This window comes from Orbicella franksi, chromosome 3, assembly GCF_964199315.1.
Source record: "Orbicella franksi chromosome 3, jaOrbFran1.1, whole genome shotgun sequence".
NCBI lineage: Eukaryota > Metazoa > Cnidaria > Anthozoa > Scleractinia > Merulinidae > Orbicella > Orbicella franksi.
The window spans coordinates 16144097-16163802 of NC_138147.1; the positions used below are offsets into that span (position 1 = coordinate 16144097).

General features: G+C 37.7%; 1 protein-coding gene across 1 annotated transcript; it reads left to right on the forward strand.

The window, feature by feature from the left end:
• Positions 1–3862: 3862 nt before the first annotated feature.
• Positions 3863–19471, forward strand: LOC145481502 (transmembrane protein 181-like). Its single transcript, XM_081459994.1, has 18 exons — positions 3863–4046; positions 4126–4229; positions 5074–5141; positions 7332–7425; positions 7690–7811; positions 8767–8889; positions 9072–9152; positions 9384–9442; positions 9885–9925; positions 10348–10475; positions 10946–11034; positions 11557–11614; positions 12001–12103; positions 12542–12593; positions 13470–13552; positions 14406–14495; positions 14919–14991; positions 15366–19471. Exons 1-18 carry the CDS (start codon positions 4024–4026, stop codon positions 15412–15414), a joined length of 1440 nt encoding a protein of 479 aa, XP_081316120.1. The 5' UTR covers positions 3863–4023; the 3' UTR covers positions 15415–19471.
• The last annotated feature ends 235 nt before the right edge of the window (positions 19472–19706 follow it).

The following is a 19706-nucleotide window of genomic DNA, read 5'->3' on the forward strand; positions in this document are numbered from 1 at the left end:
ATCAATCGATTGTTTTTCGCTCGGATCGATTGTGTTTTTCTTTCTTGATATCTCTGTGAAACTATACGTCATTCGACCATGCCTGACAACTGTCACTAAAACCCTTGACAACAAACTATTGATAGCCGGAATGTCGATTTAGTGCTTCTCCAGCCAGATCTAGCGATTCAATTTTTGTATAAACCTGGTTAAAAATAAATGGACCAATGGAAAACGTGTTTAAATGTGCGCAAACTGAAAGCCACATTAACCTTCAATGTCTGTAAACAATGTCTTCAACCAGATGTTCGCGGCCACGCGATGTCGCATCTACACGCCATTTCCTGTCCCTTTCTATGGATAAGCGACTTCAAAAATAGTTCTACTAAGCTTAAAGAATAATTGCTTTTCTCGCTTTCTCATTTAGCATCGGCAAAGCAAATCTAAGCAGACCGCAAGACTCTTCTTCGTTTAGCTCAGAAGGAAGGTCATGCGTTCGACTTTTCTTGGGAGATTTCGGAATTTTTTCCGAGAAACTTGTGTCGCCTATAACTTTGTCAAGAATCTTTTTTTGTCTGAAGACAAAAAGCAAATCCTAAATATTAACAGGTAACAATTTCACATGCAATATTCATGTGCGTACTGAGCGCATTAATTTTGGGATTTGATTGGTGCAATTCTAAAATCACTCCAGGAGTTATTACCACGAGGTGATACTGTTCAATATTTCGTGTATATAACGAATTTATTACAAAATACTATCTGATATCGAAATCGATTTTTCGAATCAGATGATAAATCTAACATTAAAATATGTCTAATCACACATTGAGACAACGAATTATTGATCGATTACATTTGTGCCACCGTTTACATCGTGTCAATCAACACATGCAAATCTGATATTGTCCGTCGTATCACTTCCATTTCTCGAGGTGTTAGGAAGTGGTAGCAATTTGTTCACTCAAACATATTACAAAATTTGTCAGCAGAGAAAATTAGTGTAAGTACCTAATAAAGAATGTAAATTTAATTTATCGTGTGATCAGGAGACCAATATTTCAACACGGTAATTTCATAAAAACACCGATATGGTTTCCAAAACGGAACTATCTTCCTTAGATTACGACAACACGTTTGCTGGTTTATGATTATTTCGCGATATTGTACTCAAATCTCAGCCGTAATCAAACCATGTAAACTCTCTCCCAATGTAAACATCAGAAAATACATTTTCAGACTTATATTTGCTAATAAGTTTCCCGTTTTGGTCGCTTACTATTGCATCACTATTAATACTTTCCGGCCAAACAAAATATTTGTCGGTGACCTATTTTCGCAGAACAATCCAATCAGCTTTTTATTCATATATTTAACGCAGACATAATATCGCAGTGGAATCCAATCTGTCAACCGTTTTTAAGTAATTCGTTTAGATTCATTTGGAAGCGAGATGGCATTGCGCTCGTCTCCGAATCCAGGGGTCCTTTCCATTATCCCAAAGATTCCGGAAATATTCGGTCGGTAGTCGAATGGAAAGGTCCGTTTTGGTTTCTTCCGGCCGGAATGTTCGGGATCACCTCTGGAGGTGGTCCACTTATTTCGATTTGAATATTCTGACCGAAATTCGCCGTTCCATTTTTGACAAAGCGGTTCATTGCCCTACTTCACTTCACTTATGTAGGGCATCCTGAAAAAGAATTAAAAATGGTAAGAGCCATTCCTCTTGGTTAGCCCGGTTTGATCGGGAAATGTCGTTCCGTTTTCCGTGGGTATTCGCACTGGTCTGTGACCGGTCTCTCTGGCACAATGGAAAGCACCCCAGCAGTCCGGGTTCGAGCCCTGGCCGGGGACATACACTGTGTTGTGTTCTTGGGCAAGAAACAGACAGACAACCTTTATTTAAGCACAAAACTAATCCCTCTCCCTCGCGCTATATAGGGTCTGGGGGTTGAACCCAGGCGGGAGAAGAGAGAGTCTCCTATAATTTTCTCCACGGTTGTGCACAGACTCCGAAGGTAACAGCCAATTTCTACCTTGAACGTAGCGAAATCGACAACTAGCGAAACCGCGCGACCTTAGGCGTTCTAGTGCATAGTCGCATTAAAATAGTTCGTTACATTTCCATGGTGTCTACGTCTTGTTCTTCTTCTTCTTCTTTTTTTTTTCATGGACGTGTTTACAAGGCAGATAGGGTTCCCCTAGCGCTAGAGTAACCCTAGTGCCCAGCTAGGGTTTCCCTAGCGCAAGAGTAACCTTACCTGCCTTGAAATTAAACATGTCCATGAAAAAGAAGAAATGTGGGAGTGCTAGGGTAACCCTCTTGTTAGAGAGCAAGAGCAAGTACCGTTAGCACCTAGCTAGTGCACGGTTTTGCTTCTCAAGATGCTGGTGTGATACGTGTAGAAGTAGGCTTATCATTCCTGTGCAATGGGATTTAATAAAATCGTCAGGATGCCTATTACTATCTCGTCGGTGTGCGTCAGATAGCGATAGCAAATGACCGGTTGGTGTTCGCGCTTGCATGGGTCGTAAGTGGAAGACGAAAAAATTCGGTCCTTCACTTAGAGTACGGACCTCGAACTCGGTTTTTGAGAGGTATTTAAAGGGTTTCATTTTCGTTTGATTTTACTGATTTCACGGTTTGCCGTTTTGGAACGGAATTCACGTCCCGAGCTTGCATGCGGGTTTCCATTTATATTTTACTCAAGGGTAAGACTAGTTTTATTTTTCACTTCACCTCAACTAATAGTAAGAAACGGTTGTCGGAGCCGGATAAGTGTGGCTTCTAGTGTTAGCATGTTTTTAGTTTGGCTGATGGAACTTGCTGATTGCTCAATTAATCAGGATCTCAACAGATACAAACTGTGATTCTCATTCAGGACCGGGTTCAGAGCCCGATTAAACTAATCCAGGACTAGCGAAAATTTCGGATTTCAGACTTGGTAACTTTTCGTCGAGGTTTAATAGTATATTGCTTGTCCTTAAAATTTGAGTTTGAATAATCAGCTTCCAGTTAAACTTTCTTATATGACAAAATTCAACACTTCGGTTTACTTTTAATTTATCCTTGGTTAGTGTTAACCGGCTTTCGAGCAACACGGTATGGAGGCACATTTATTTGCAGCTCTAACTACGTAATTCTTTCTAATTAACAACTGATTGAATTATGAACCCAAGATTCAAAACCGGCGTGATAGCTGAGAAGTCCGAATCAACTATAGCTAATAAAAATTCCAGAGCGCGACTGCTTGCTGGATGGGCCTCTGTTGCGAAATAAAACTGTACGTTTGGGAAGCTCAGTATGGAGACACTTTTTCCTGCGATGTAAGGTTGGTAGTATTCCTCGGGTTCTTGGTAGAAAAAAAATTCAACAAACTGACATAGCTCAGCTCCTCGCTCGGTTCCACATATTGCCCACAAACTGAAGTATCCAGCTGCACTTCAGTCAGCTTCTAGCTGGGATTTCTGCACGTTTGCACGTTAACCTCGCACACCAGTTGAGTTAGATTAATTTTTTTTCTACCTACTCAGCTTGTTTAGTATTCTTACCATTCTGAGTATTTTTTTTTTTGCTTAATTAAGTGCCACGGAGTTACAGTTTGAAAGAGGTACTTCCACTCCACTGACTCGCAAGTCCATCTGCGACCATTCTGCAAAACCTCTGATCATTGGAACACAACCTGTCCGACATGGGACAGTGCCTTTCAAAAGAGAAAAAAATGACTTTTGTAACTAGGGTCATTTTCTGATTCGCTCACTAAATACCACCTTCCAACGCAAAAAAGGTTAAGCTATGGAAAATAATACGTACAATGGAGATAAACAGCGGCGAGAGACAATGTATTTACCGGTAACGGCGGAAACGGAAATCTTCGCTTGAAAATTCCTCCAACTCGTCAAATTCTGGTATGTAAATTTTTCCTCGTTCCCAGTTCTCCTCGATTGTTTTGAACAAAGCCACTGATGAGTTGTTCCTTTGGCTTTGGCGTCAAATGCTAATATGGCTGTGTTTGGCGAGTAGAATTTTTCCGAGCCTCAAATATGGCTACCAAGGAAATGGAATCGTAAGTAAAATGCTCTGTTTGTTGTTCGTAAATTTCTTCAGCCATTGCTAATTACGCTGATTGTCTTCTCTGCTGTTAGGACGGTCCAAATGCGACTTTACACGCTAACCAAACGACAGTTTGTTTTGGTGTTCGTCTCGTTCTTCGTGGCTTTCTTCCTCACAGTGATAATTGGAATTGCAGGTCTGTAGTGACGAGTAAAACCACGTTAGACACCTAAAGTAAAGTCAGAAGCTGTCTTTTATGCTTTAAACGACATAGGAGCGTTTGGTTGGAGGCAGCATTAAGCTTGAGTACTTTGCAACTACAACGCTGTAGTGTTGACTTCCAAGAATTTATTAAATATTTTAATGTTAATTGCCGTCGTGCAGAATATTACCTTGTGGCAACTTTGCAGTACCAAGAATAGACGTTACTGTATTAAACGCTGGTCTTTTCCAGTCGCTTAATAAGTAAAGACTCCCTTAATTTATTAAGGTGCATGGCAAATCAGTCTACCTTCTGTTAATTATATTGTGTTCCATATTTCGCGGTACATTTTGTAAAACGTGTTTTCTCGCCAAGTTTTCGGTTGCCTCGATATTTGGACTGCTAACAAAAGAACAGCTGGATTGTAAATGTTTTCAATTGAAATTTCTTAAGGTTCTTTATGTTCTTAAGGTTTACAACAAATGTCGAGATACATGTAAGACACTGTATTTGAAAGTTACAATTCAGCTCTAAACACTCTCGACTTTTTACATATCAAAGCTTAGCTTAATATTTGATTCATGCTCGATTAAGTTAGCATGTTGCTTACTTAACAAAGCATGCGAGGAAAAAAAGGAAGTTTTTATAGCTTCCTGAAATTTGATCCTCACAGAAGCTTGCTCCTGCAGACAGACAGTAGCTAAAATGTTCCTTCTATTTCTAATATTAATTCATTCCTTTGACCACTCTTTAATATGCACACATGTGGGATACATATAAATGTATCTCAATGGTTAAAATAATGAGTGTGTAATTGGAAAGGATTTTATTTTTGCAGGACCGTCAATAATTGTTCAACACACGGAAAGAGCATCAGAGTTACCTACTCCAAAAAGACAGTTTTTGGTCTGTACCTAAAATTGATATTAATATTACTTGTTTATGTCTCTGTCAATTCCAAGTCCCTCCAACCCCTTCCCCTGGGCATTTGTTGGGCATTTATAATTTTGTTTTCAAAAAATGGTTTATATCCCACACAGTAGGGCTAAAATATTTGTGTAAATCCCCATGGTGGAGCTTCGGGAAGACTGCAAAAGCCCTGAACCCATGGGACAAGGTCAAAATTCTATTTTAGTGATTGATGATAGAAGCAATATATGTAATTGTTTACTAATAAATGTGGATCTTTATTAATTACATGTCTCCTTGGACTTTGGAAGCAATCATGAATGCACCTTCAGAAAGAAGCAAAACTTATTAAGAAATATTGCAATAACTGGCATTCCATTTTGTTAGTCTTGATGCCCATATTTGTATGTTTGACTACCAGTAATAAGACAGCTTTGAAACCAGTAAGTGCATTCACATAATCTGATCTCTGTTTAACATTTTAAGTGAGTTACAACAGCACCCAAGCGCTTTTTAATTGAATGCCTTACTCTGCAAAGCTGTCAAAACTCTGCCATCCTTGATTTGCATTCCAAAATTTTTGTGCCTGTGGAGCTCAGGATTCTAATAAGGTTTATCAATTCAGTTTTCATACATTTTGTTTTGAAGGCAATCAAGAAATTTAAAAATAAACAACAAAAGATGTATGTATTTTTAAAAACTGAAAGATAAAATTGCCTTTGACAATGCTGCACCCCTGGGCTAACCTGTTACAGCAAATGCCCTACCCTGGGACAGGAAACGTTGTCAAACGCCTTAAAAAGTGTTTTGGGATGCCCTCGGGGAGGGGCAGGATGGATGGGCTTGGTCTAACTGACAGCACTACCAAAAAAAAAAAAATTATATCAAATATTGTTTTTGGAAGGTACAGTGCCTGCTTATGGTTAGTGTGTTACTCTTGGTCTGAGTTCAAGCTAGGCTACCATTCTAGTATTGTATTCTTCAGCAAGATCCTTCCATCTCAGCTCTCCTCTAAGTGAAATTGGGTGACAATATCCATACCCCTCCCAGAGAAGGTTTTTTATTTTGAACCCCACCCCCTGGATATTCCAGCTAAGTTTCATACTTTACTTTAAAAATTTTGGCTTTTGCCTCCCCCTTAGAATTTCTGTTAATCTTACTTGGAACGGGTATGGATATATTTTCTGGAACTGTACAATACTTGTTATGGATATGGGCATGGCTGTACTTACCTTTGGTATTGTGTTATTTGCGATTACAATACCTTGCAGACTGATATTATGTATTAGAAAATAGCTCAAAGGAAATATGCGTGCTGATTGGTTTAAAATTGTGTTTCTATAACTTAATAGATACACAGGACTAGCATGGACTGTAATGTAATGATGGTGTGAGCAAAGAGAATAATATGTACATTTTCATGTTCAAAGTAAACAAGTTGTTTTTTTCTTTTGTTGTAGTATTTCCTAAAAGAAATGGAAGACACGTTCTCTGTGTTTCTGTCGAGTTCTAGAAACATGAGTGAAAGTTTGGGAGAACTCGAAGAAGCTGTGGAAACACTCACCTAACAGTTTGTGTTTCCACAGCATTTCTCGTTCTCCCAAACTTTCACTTGTGTTTTTGTAACTCGATAGAAACACAGTACATGTTTTCTATTTCTTAATGATTGTACTACTGACAAATATGCTTTTCAAGGTTTTCATTTTGAAATGTACAGCAGCTGCTGTGAAACAATATAGATTCCCTGCTTTTGTGACTGGAAAGCAGAAGAAAAAGAAGTGGAAGACATAGCTTAAATTATAAAATGATAAAAATGCACTTAATTCAGGCCAGTAATACTCAGAAGCTCCTCCTCTCTCAGTGGTAGCGGCAAAAGTGTTGATTGAAATGGTTTTGGCTTGAGTAAAAATAAATTATTGCAACATGATTTCCCCATACACTTCTGACGTGATGTGAAAGCCCGTTGAAACAAGAACAAAATTGCAAATACATAAAAACAGTACATTCCGACCTATTAAATTACTCTCACCTATAGTATGAAAAGAAGGTAATCTTTATTAAAGCAAAGATTTTATTTCCTAGTAAAGCACATTACATCGGAGTGTACGTACCATTAGAAGTGTCACATTTTGGCAATACTTATGGTAAATTAAGAATGCTGTTAATAATTTTCTTTTGATTCCATAGACTGGTCCCTTTAAGATCAACACAGGAATCCTGTCCACATTTAACCAACAGCTTTGGCTTCTCTGCAAAATCAAACTGAATGGAACTGAAGCAGGTAAGAGTTGCACCAGAATTTGTTCCAAATTCGAAGTGCAATAATCATTAATTCAACAAAATGTTGGGGATTTTCTAAACCATTTCAAAACATGCATGTGTCCCATCTCCTCATTATATTCTGTCTCTCTAACTGGAGAACTAGGCTGGCATTTCTTGCTTCTAAGCATTCCCTTTCAGTCAATGGTGGTTAAGAGAAAATAGCTATTATATTTATTTGATTTAAGATAATTTAATTAATATCTGACTTTGCTTTCCTGTTTAGGGTCATCTTTCACAGACAACTTTCATCTGAGTGTTAAAATTTCTGGCCAAGCTAAAGACAGCAGTTATAACCCTATAGCAACGACACCTTATAACAGGACTCGTGTGCTACGTTGCCAGAAGGTTTGAAATTCAGTGTTTTTTTTTGTCAGACACAGAACTTTGTGATGTGTGCAGTAGATAGATGTTGGTTGTGAGGATCTGACTTACATGACTTGCTTAGCAATTTTATAATTTTGACACTCCATGTCTTACATACATACATACTTTATTGGTGCCTCCCCACATCTCCAAGTTTATCTCTTATGTAATTTTAATCCAATCTGGCTAAGTTTGGTTAAGGCGTTATCAGCACAATAGCTGGTGCTACCAAATAATGTGTCATTAACTTCAGTGGAACCTTACTGATGGTACCACCAATGGCCACTGAAAGCTGGTCATATCACCAGCCTAAAGGCACCCAGCTACCAATGCAATGGGCCCTTGTAACCTGAATGCAAACTCTCTTGGTATCTCTTGGTGTAGCAGGTGGAGTGAATGAGAACTTATCAGGATGTCTCGGACTCCCCCAACTTCTGGTTGTTTGAGATGTCAAGCATGACCCAGTCAGTACAAACTGTAGACAAAAGATTTTTACAATAATGATGCTTTCATTTTTCTGCATGACTGATTAAGAAGGACAATAATTTTACTCTATGCCAAAGACATTGAAGAAAGGTTGTTTAATTGGAGAATATTAGATTATACTCTCTTAGTACTAACTAAAGTAAACACCCAGAGAGGAGTTGACAAAAATATCTCTTTTTGGACAAATTTTATGTGTTGGATATTTGCGTGGAAACACTCTCTGGAGTGTTTGAAATGTGTGTATCTCCTCAAACATGCCATCAACTATAAAGAGAGTTTAGACGAGTAAAAGCAGCATACTCTATCATTGTTAAGACTGGATATCCAGACCTTCATTACGGTTACACTTGTGACCATTTCTTCAACTTGATGAAGATTATTAGTGAGTTTAAGAACAGCTCGTTAACTTACACTTCAAAAACTAATTGATATGTACATTTTTCTATTCTAGGAATGCAATCCGTTAGTGATCTTGCATCTTGGGTATCTTGACTACCCTTCTTATCTTGTTACTGTCAAATTTCATGGTCTCAGCTTTCGTAATGGAATACATATCAGAGACATTGATTTTGAAGTAAGTTTATTTCTCTATAAATCTTTACCCAATCTTTGTCTGAGATGAGTACGCTAGGTACAAAATGTAGAGTCACATGATGTTATAAACCATGTGTTATTCAATATTGTCTATAAAATGTAACTACTGCATTCAAATTAGGGTTACTCCTCCAATGTTAATATTAAGTGTTTTAATTGCAGTTGAAACACTACAGTGCAGACTTCACTCAGGTGGAAATCTGGTTCAGATTTGTTTTTCTTGTGCTCACATTCATGGTGACGGTTAGTACGTGATCAGGGTAGTATAAACGTATTAATCAGGCTTAAATTAGATGAACATCCTAGATGGCATTTTAGCTACAAATTGACACATTTTTTTAACTAGCTAGAACAGACTACATTACTTGAATCAATAATAATCAAAAAAATTGTTACTCTAATGTTAATTGCAGCTGTAAAATAAAAGTTCAATCATTTGTTTTGATTTTTGAACAACATTTTTTTAATTTGCAGTGCATGTTCGCTCATTCACTGAGAAGATTTCCACTGCGTGAATGGTCCATTGAACAGAAGTGAGTGACATGCCTTGTTAGTCAGTTGTGACAGGAGAAGTGAGATTATTTGAGTGTTAAATTTAGTCAAACCATGATCACACTTGCATTAATTATATTGCACACAGTTACATTACTGTTTGAAAACATTTTTATCAGTTATTTGTCAGCAACAGATTATTGTGAAGGTTGTTTCTGCTCTCAACAAGTTCTCACCAGAAAAGTTAATGCAACATCCACACACCATCCACATAATTCATGTGCTTAATTTTCGTGAAGTTGATAAATAATTAAAATTCATTTTAGTTCCCAGAGGTTACATAGTGACTGAAAAGAGTGCAGCCTTTTGTAAGAAAAGTAAATACAGTGTGGTAGATCTGCTTGGGCAAAAAAAAAAAACGCGTAGCTCAAGGTCTGGATCTGGCACTGTACAGTTAAATAAACTATTTTTTTCTTGGCACAGGTGGATGTCACTTCTTCTTCCACTTTTATTGCTGTACAATGGTAGGTTGCAAGTTTAGTGACATAATAATTAATTGATTAAAGTGTGTAAAGCGTAAAAGAAGTCAAAATTTTCAGACTGCAAGAGCTTCTCAGCTTTAGTTAGGTTGATGACATCTTTTTACAACATGTTTTCTCATGGACTACTCTTTATTTGTTTCTTCCAAAGACATGTATAGTGTTAAATAAAACACCCTGAACAGGGTGCATTTTAGAAGTAGTTTTAACAGTGTTAAACTGGAAGTTGACTTTCATGCAACTTTCATAATTATTAGCTTTGAGTATATCACTCAGCGATAGCCAAGAAGAGGTTCCATTCAAACTGCTATCATTGTAAACCTGGAAAAGAGCCCTTCATTTTGTATTAAATTGGATAGCATAATGTAGGTATTGGTATTTTTAAGTACATGTTTTTTGTTCCACAGACCCACTGTTTCCACTCAACTTCTTGGTGAATAGCTGGGTGCCAAGTATGTTTGATTCAGTGTTCCAAGCGTCGTTCCTCTGTGCTCTGCTGCTCTTTTGGCTCTGTGCTTTCCATGGCATCAGGCAGGTTTGTAAAAACAAGGCTTCTCTTCACTAGGCACTTCAGAAAAAGTACCGTTTCACAATTTAACATTTTTTACACAAGTGTGTGTGTGTGTGTGTGACAGAAAGCACACACTGATTTTACAAGCATAGTTACTTTCAAGAGTTGTTCAACCATCATATCTTCAGTAATCATGGCACTTGGATGAAACTTCCCCATAGCTTGCTGACAAATTAAGCATTTGACAGAAACTTGTTTGACAACAAATAAAACTTGTTTCTACACCAATTAATGTGAGTTGGATGTACTAATGACTGAAACAACTTGAAAGTAAGTAGCATAGTTTAATAATTAAACATCCAGCTTTACTAATGTCCTAGTTTACTTATTGCTGTATTAGTTTAGATCTAGTAACAGAGAGATTTATTAAAGGATAAGTTCTTTGCATTTTCCCCAATCACTACAAGTTTGATTTTTGTTTGTTTCTTTAACAGAGTGAAAGGAGATTAAGTTTTTATCTTCCAAAACTTCTCATTGTTGGCATTCTGTGGGTTGCGGCATTTACCTTGTCATCATGGCAGCAGTAAGTTTTCAAGTGTCAAAATAACAGGGCCTATCAACCCATATCAGCTTGAACAGCTATATATCATGTTTGTAAATATTTGTTCTTTTGAAAATAGTTATAAAAGCTTTGATGAATTGCGTGAACTATATGCACGCACAGTTCCTATGTATACAGCAGCTATATTCTAAAGCTTGATAGATTACATGTCCTACATCATGCAGGACTTGGTACTCTATGGTCAAGTTCTATGAGTTAATTTTTGAACATCTTACAAACTTTAAGAAAATGGTAACCTTTAGTTAGTCATATTAAGCACTTGAAATTTTTGAAATATTTGCTTGAAAAGTATGAGAAGCACTCTGTGTTATTTCCTTCAAATTGTCTCATGTTGTTCTTTAAAGTTCCTGCATGCTTATATATTTATAACTTAAGAATGCCCTTCAGCATGTTAGCTATTCCCCTTATATTTTCGAATCTTCTGCTAATATAGACTGAAAAGATGAAGATGGCACTAAAATAATATAATTGTTCATTTGACAGGTACAATGAGTTGCAAGATCCTACATACCAGTACAAGATTGATATTGGCCATTTCATGGTATAATAATAAACAAAAGGCAATTTCATATCTATGTCAGCAAGAATGCTGAAAAATAGTATTTATTATAAATATTATGTTTATATTAGTTGATGACATACAAAATTACCTTCAAATGTAAGCTAACTTGAAAATGTACAAATTAGCTTTAAATTAAAGCTAACTCGAAATTAGAAACATTTATTAGTTTAGTACAGCACTTATTTTTGAAAGAGATTGAGGTATGATTTATAACAGGTCAAAAAGGGACAAAACAGTGGTAGTAGACTTGGGCTGTTTGTGGTCACTTTAAAACCAAACTCTCCTAAGAATAAGACAGAGACTCGCTCTAAACAGAAGAGACAATTTTGACATTGAGTTTGGAACCTTATGATTGAATTTTACAGGGCCTGAAGGTGCTGTTCTTTACAATTGGTGCTATTTACCTGGTGTACTTGGTATACCTGTTGTTCAGAGCATATAGTGAGTTGAGGGCAATGCCTTATTTTGGTAAGTTTATGCTAACTTGCTAGCAAGTAAACTGTTTAAATTCTTGCGACTGATTTTAATCCTGAAATTTCACCTTGCAATATCAGGACATCTGGAATTCAAGTTTAATATGCAGTCTGTTCAGGTCCTTCCATTTGCTCTAGCTTGAAGCGACAGGGAGATGTCATTGCTTTGTTTCCCTGTCATGTTGGGTTATTTGTTGGGTAGCATCATAATGGATAGCATGTTTGGTGGCAGGCTATCCCTGGAAAGTTGCTGTAACATGAAAAAATAAATTAAAAATAAACTGTGTCCAGTAACTGCCCTCCCTTGATCTCCTAGAATTAAATAAGTACATGTACCACAGATGTTAAATTGTGGTGAATATAATTTTCAGTGGTATGAAATCTGTGATGTACTATCATTCTTTAATTTTTCTACCCACATAATGTTTTACAGATGTACGTCTCAAGTTTCTCACCGGACTTATGCTGATTGTCTTGACCATAAGGTATGTGTTCTAAATGAATTTGTTGCTTAGCATACATTATTATATGGCTAGCTCCCTGAGCGGGCAAGACGAATCAAATCCTGCACTGTGATTGGTTACCTGAGTGGGCAAGATGGAGCTATCTTGCCTGCTCGGGACTACCCGCTGTGTCCCACAAGAAACATTTCCCCGAAAGCCAAATAATAAATCCTTTATTGACCAAGCTTGTTCGGTCAAGATGGCTGGATATTGGCCTCGTTCTTTTTTTGCAAGTTGATGGACCGAGACGGAGTCAAGGTCCATAAACACGAAAAAAAAGAACTTGGCCAATATCCAGCCATCTTGACCTCACACTTGGTCAATAACCCATACATGTTAACCCCTTGAGTGCCAGACTATTGGGTATGAATGAAAACTTTATTTTTTTTTTATAACACAGTAAAAATATCAGTACATACATGTAATAATAGAAAAATACCTTACATGTAAGATTTTCTATTTTCTGGTTTCCGTATTTACTGTGTGGGAGTCCAAATTGCAGAGAACCATTTATTAAATAAATGTTTCTCTTGAAGAGGTCTAAGGATTTTTTAGTACAACGTTCCTCAGGAAGATTGTTCCATGGAGAAGCTCATCATTTTGGGAACTTTTTAAAGAAAAAAATGTTCAATGGTAGTTTGAGAGTAGATTTATACCTGCTGTTTTAACGTTAGTTTGTTAATACAGTCACTTTTACTTGTTTTCTTGGCACTAATGTATTTTGCCACCTTATTAACATAATATTATTGTAGATCTATTTATAATACAAAACTAACCTACACATTTGCATCGTAACATTGTTTATCACTTTCGCTAATTTTTGTGTTGAATGCATTATTTTTGCCTTTAAAATTTTAGCCTGGTGATCACAGGTCTTCGATTTGGAACAGGAGTGCTACAAGACAACTTTGTTGCAGAACTTGAAACACACTATGATAACTATATCCTTTTTACATCTAATTCTTAAAACACAAGGAGATCTGTCACCTACAAGCCTTACAGTATTTTGTTGAGACACGCTACTGACTATATCATAATTCCCCATGTCCTGCTCCAGTCTAGCCTGGTAGCACAGTCAATCTAATCTGGAAGTTGTGGGTTTGAATCCTGGCAAGATCAAAGATCTTTTCTTTGCCTCTTGTGGTCCCCCATGTCTTTTCTAGGGCTAACACACACAGGCAGAAGCAGATCCAGGATTTTTCAAGGGAGGGTGGCTGGTAGCTTCAGGTTGCAGAATCAAAAGGGCATGCCCAGATAATATTACAATTTGAGAATTGGAACCTTATTGAAAACTGTTAAACCAGAAATACTAGCAATGCTATGAAGTAGAAATTACAGTGAGCTACATGTACCTGTCCAGAGCATTTGCCATGATACTCACAATCTTTTTCGTTTTTTTGTGTTTTGCTTCTCCAAAAGGGGGATGGCTAACCACCCAATCCTCCTTCCCCTCTAAGTCTGCCCAAGAGAGGGAAATTGCTGGGTTATCTCTACATTTTGGAAAAAGAAATTCAACCAAACCTTTATCTTGAGCAGTCTACATTAGCAGTCTGTGTTGTAAAATTCATTTACCATTCAGAACCAATGAGAATTCTGTTTTTTGTTGTTGTGCAGTTTGCCGCATAATAAATACATTTCTACCTCCTCTCTGCTCTCTGTTTTACAGTATTTTTATATTGTAAGAAAAAATATAGATGTTGGTCACTTTTGGGGGGTGGCAGCTCTAACACAGATGCCTGGTAATGACGTAATGACAATATTTAGGAGTGGATGTGTTTCCTTGACTCTAAGTACCTGCAGAATTCCTGACATTTTTTGGATTGCTCAACTTTTACCTGTATACCATGGCATTTGTGTACTCACCATCCAAGAACGCTCTCTACGGTAAGCCGTAAGGGTTGCTGTACACTCTCATTCAGAAGATTAGAATAGATTACGGTAGATAAATAGTAAGAGAAAAATAATAGTGGAATAGTAGTTAGTACCGGCTGGTCCATGTCAACGCTAGTTGCCATCACATGAACCTGTTTTAACGAAGATGTATGTACATGTCTGATTGAGCTACAAATTATCAATTGTGATTATTGAAAGGGCATGCACCTGGCGCCAACTCCCATATAGAAAGGACGGGGGTGCTCATCACAAATTTTGAAAAGAACCTCTAAGAGGTACCAAGATTCTGTTTTGTGGGCATGGCTTGAAATTTTTGTCTTCTCATAGAGGTACCAATTCTTACATAACACATTATCTCCTGTCATATTTTTTTTTAGCTCAGTACCCTAAATCCTTGATCTTCTTGCCTTATAGAGTCATATTTTCGTGATCAGTCCACCTTTTCAATGTTGAACGAGTCTGAAGATGAGGACACCATGATTTATAAGTGAGTATTAGTATTACAGGCAACTGTGACATTACATGTAGCATGTGCGCTTGATTTTAGAGTTTGAAATTGAGTCAAGTTTAATGATCTGCAGTCAAGGCCATTGGGATAAAATGTCAAAAGTTGAATTTTTTGGCTTTTTACAGCAGTTGCTCTCAAAGTAATTTATGTTGTGGGGGTTCTTTTTGTGTGTTTTTGGGCAATGTGGAATTTCCTTCAGAAGGTGAATTAAGGACTTCCTTGTGTTTTATGCTTTACTTTCATCCTTGCAGTGAATCAATACAAGACTTTTAGTTCCATGTACACACCATGTCTGATGCAACCTTTGGAGCTGGTGGAAGAAGTGTTTCTCACATTTCATCCTTTGTTTTTAGTTCTCAGAAAGAAAAATCAAACTTCAGCAGCAGTGACGAGGAAAACTGAAGCAAAAAACATGCCTGAAAGTAACGAAGTGAACAGAAAGTAATCTCCATTTAGAGTTTTGTACTTTAAATTAAGATATTTTACAAAACAGAAATCATTATGCAGAATTAAATACCATAGACACATTCAATACGTTCAACTGGCAATTTCTTGGTGCTGCAATCACCAATAATGGAAATCAAAACACAGTAAACACTACCCACCCCAAAACATATTTCCAAACCAACAATGGTTTCAGCATCACCAAGAAATATTCAGATATCCCTTTTCTTGCCCAAGAACACAACAAAATGTCCCTGGCCAGTGCTCGAACACCACCCCACTTGCTCTCCACCCAGGTGTACAAATGGGTTCTGACGAATTTAATGCTGGGGGTAATCCTGTGGTGGACTAGCATCCCATCTATGGGGGAGTAGAAATATTCGTGGTCGCTTCATGCTACGGCAACCGAGATAAGCTCTGGCCTGATATGCCAACTGGCTCATATGCAGACTTAACCTTACCTTTCCTATGTGTCAGAGACGTGCTAGGAAAGGTTCTAACAAAAGTTAATATGCTTCTGAGCATTTGCCTTGGGAAGTCTGATATTTCACTTTCACAGTTCAATGAGATTAAATTTAGCAAAAACCATTTCATGTGCACTTGATTGTAGAAACTTTACAATCTGATCGCAAGCGCCTAGTGTAAGAAAACTCGGTGCTTTTTGTGTTCAAACAAAGTGTAGGATAAACTGCTTTACTGCTGAGCATACATGACCAGGGGGAGGGGGGGGGGGTACCACACTAAGGTTCATTTGGGCTGGAGGGGAGGGGACTGTTGGCCACACATCTATTCCTTGGTATCAAGAGACATCGACGTTTGACCACAGGTACTTACCCGTGCCTGTTTTATTACTACTGGTCCTAGTAGATTGTTACACTAACAGGGGCATAGCAAAGGGAATTGTGCCTCGTGAAGCACATTTCACCAGCTGTGTTTGTGTTTTTCAAATAGCCTTATGGGAGTTATGGCTTCTTGAGCGGTTAGAAAGGAGACAATCTCGGGTGTCTGAACTACAGGAAAGAGCGGCCATTATGTGTGATGATTTTCGACTCTGTTATGCTAGGTTGTGGTCGAGGCACTCTTCCTGCTATAAAGCTATTTTTAGCAGAAAATTATTCTAATCAGTGGCAAATCTTTACGTGTACCGTACATTAGTCTTGAGGGAAACGTTCGCAAACTAGAAATGGGAAATTAGACATTTGAATGTATTCATTCACGTGCACGACCTCTTCATCTTGCCGTCCACCCACTCCTCCCCTGTACTGTATTTGTGGTCAAGTTTCAACTCAGTCACAACGAATCGATCAAGGGAAGATTAGCCAAAAATAGTTTTCTAATTAAAATGGCATTGTAGAAGGGGCGTGGAGATTAAATTAATATCTGATTAAATTTGATAAACAATTATATTTTCAGAGGTGCTGACTTAGTGTATAAATAATAGAAGAAGGTTATAAGCTTCCGTGAATGGTCGTTATTTATGCGGTTGCGTGGTTTCCTGGTGAAGTAACTGCGATATGTTATAAGTTAAAGCGCTTAGTGAGATATACTTGGCGTGGATTTTTAGTTTATGTTTAGTTCCACAAATTTACTTGCGGTAGACTTTCATATTAAGATAAGATAATGTTATTTTTTTGTGTGTTGGTAAAAGTTGCTATTTTTATTCCATTCGATGTAATGTGTGCGAAGCGATTTGGAACTACACCGTCTAACACCTCTTTAATCTGCGATCACGGAAGTTTTTTCTCGCTCTAAGATCCTTCCGCGGTAAAATATTAGTATATCGTAAGATTTTAGGTAAATTATGTTAAGGCTTTCTAGGAAAATGCCCTAGCGAATAAATATTTATTCAAAACGTGAAAGTAAATTGTCGTTGATGTTTTTCGTATTTGAGTGGGCGTTTTGTTTACAAATGGGACTTATTGAAGAGATGGGAAAGAACAACGGAAGCTAATTGTAATTTTTCGTGGCAAATCAAGTATTGGAGGCCTAGATCACTTTAAGCTTCGCTATGCACAATTTCTTTGGGACTGAAAGAGAAAACGCGAGGACTTCGCTTTGTGAAACACTCATTTCTTCCCTCAGTGTTTGCTAGCCGTTCCACTGGGCATCTACAGATCTTTCCCCAGACGTACCAACCGGCCCCAAACAGAGCCGCACGGAAGTGGAACCAATTAAAGGAAAACTGAGCTCAAAAATAACATTGAAATGCCAGTGACAGTTTGTCTGCAAAAGGAAGAAATTAACATGAGTCCCAGACAGTTACCCGCCTATTTTACAGTTTCTGGAAGATTTTATGTGGGTGGTTGAGCTGTTGGCCTTTGAATCGCTCTCCATGGAGACGAAAGATGTATACTGTACCCGGAGGGGCGCCATTAATTTCCCACGCGTCTAGTTCCCTTGCTGAAAAAAGGTTACAACTTAACAGTCAAAAATGTTCATAGTGCATAGCTGAAAGGAAAAATCAGTGTTCACTCGCACAGGAACACTGTAGAGCCTGCGAGTGGGTGTAGGTGGAGTCATTCCAGAGGAAGAAGCTGTACCACAAGTGACTGATTTGAATTTTCAATTTACTCCGCCCGAAAACTCGCGAAAATGAAAAAAATGTAAAACACGAGCCTTTTAATGCTGTCAACGCGTTCGACATCGCGTTTATTTCTAGGCTAACTTCTCTTTGTGATTCATTTTTTACCTTTCCTTTTGTGCTGACACTTTTCAATTCTCGCGTATGAATTGTTAAACACATTGCTGAGTGCTTCTCAACAGGCAAACGCAAACGATGATTTTGCTGGAGTGGGGGCGGGGCTGCTGTGCTCGCTCATTATGGCTGCGTGGAACATTTGTTCGCGCTCGTGTTCGCGCTCCGCGCACGTGTTTCGCGTTTCGCGCTTTGCAGGCTATCGCATACCGTTGCTGAGTGCTAATCTACCTCAGGGAAACAAACAAGGAAACTCCTGTTATGTCGTTGCACTTGCCTTCGTCATTCGATGTTTTGAGAGAATCTAGGTAGACAGACGCTCCGCTGAACGACAATGTTAGTCTAGTACCCAGAAAGAAAGAAACACAAATATGAAAGTTCAGTTAATACTGAATATAAAACAAAAAAAAAATTCTGGATTACGATAAGGAAGTATAAGCGCTGACCTTCACTGTCAACTGACGTAAGTATGCCAATTAGAGCGGCTTGTATATTTTGACTCGGTTGGTAAGGAGTTGTGCAGTTCGAAAAGTTAATTAGAAATAAATTCTTGATTTAAGGTAAAAGAGTAATAATTTATGGCGCTAAGATGCGACGGACGTAGCGTAGGTTGTGAAGGGAAGACCAAAGCAGTCCACGGCATACACCATCAACAATAAAAATACAATAGAACGCGGATGTTGTTTTCGATCTCGCTTTGTTTTTACTCCAGTGTGCCATATTTAGAAAGGTCAAATGCTCTGATTGTAGGTTGCCACACAACTCGACATAAATAATGGCCCCTGTGTATTGCAAGGCTGTTGCTGAAATTGATTATTTGCTATTTGAGTAACTGTATGGGGAAAACTGAATATCTTCGCTCTAGTATAGTTTTTATGTTCTAAACGTCTAATATCCCTTAAATTGCCCTTGTTGTCTTCTTTTTATGATGGTTGCCCGCTATATTTGTAAACAAAGAGGTCAAGTGTGTCTCACTATCTTGGCGGCATCACAGGAAGACCCGCTGATTCCGGTCCGGAGTCCAGTCACTTCCTCGGTCGACAACAGTAACGACTTTTGAGTTTAAAAAAACAGGTCCTCAGGTTGTGCGCTCTTTTAATCCTTTTTTTGTATATTTATCGAGTTATTTTTAGCCGGAAAATCGTTTTCCGGTTAGCCTCACTGAAGAGACAATTGCGCATCTTCACAACTGAATAAAATATATATTTTTCAGTACTAGGTCCTGTAGAATCATAGATTATGCCTGTGAAGCAATAATAATTATTGAGTTGATATAATTGGTATACCAAAAAGACATCGTCCTCTGCAGTTTTTCAGTTTTATCATTATTTACCCAAAATTTAAAATGAATCGAAGTCATTCGTGAATATGTAATAAAAAGACACTTAAATTTCTGGCAGCAAAGTTGGATTAATATTGTTTAGAAAAAAGAATAACTCCTCAAAATTAAAAAATTCTTAAATTGATTTGCATAATTCGCATAATTTTATTCCATTTTATTGTGTTATTGTATTTTTATTTTGGATTCTTTTTTCATCATCTTTTTATAATGTTA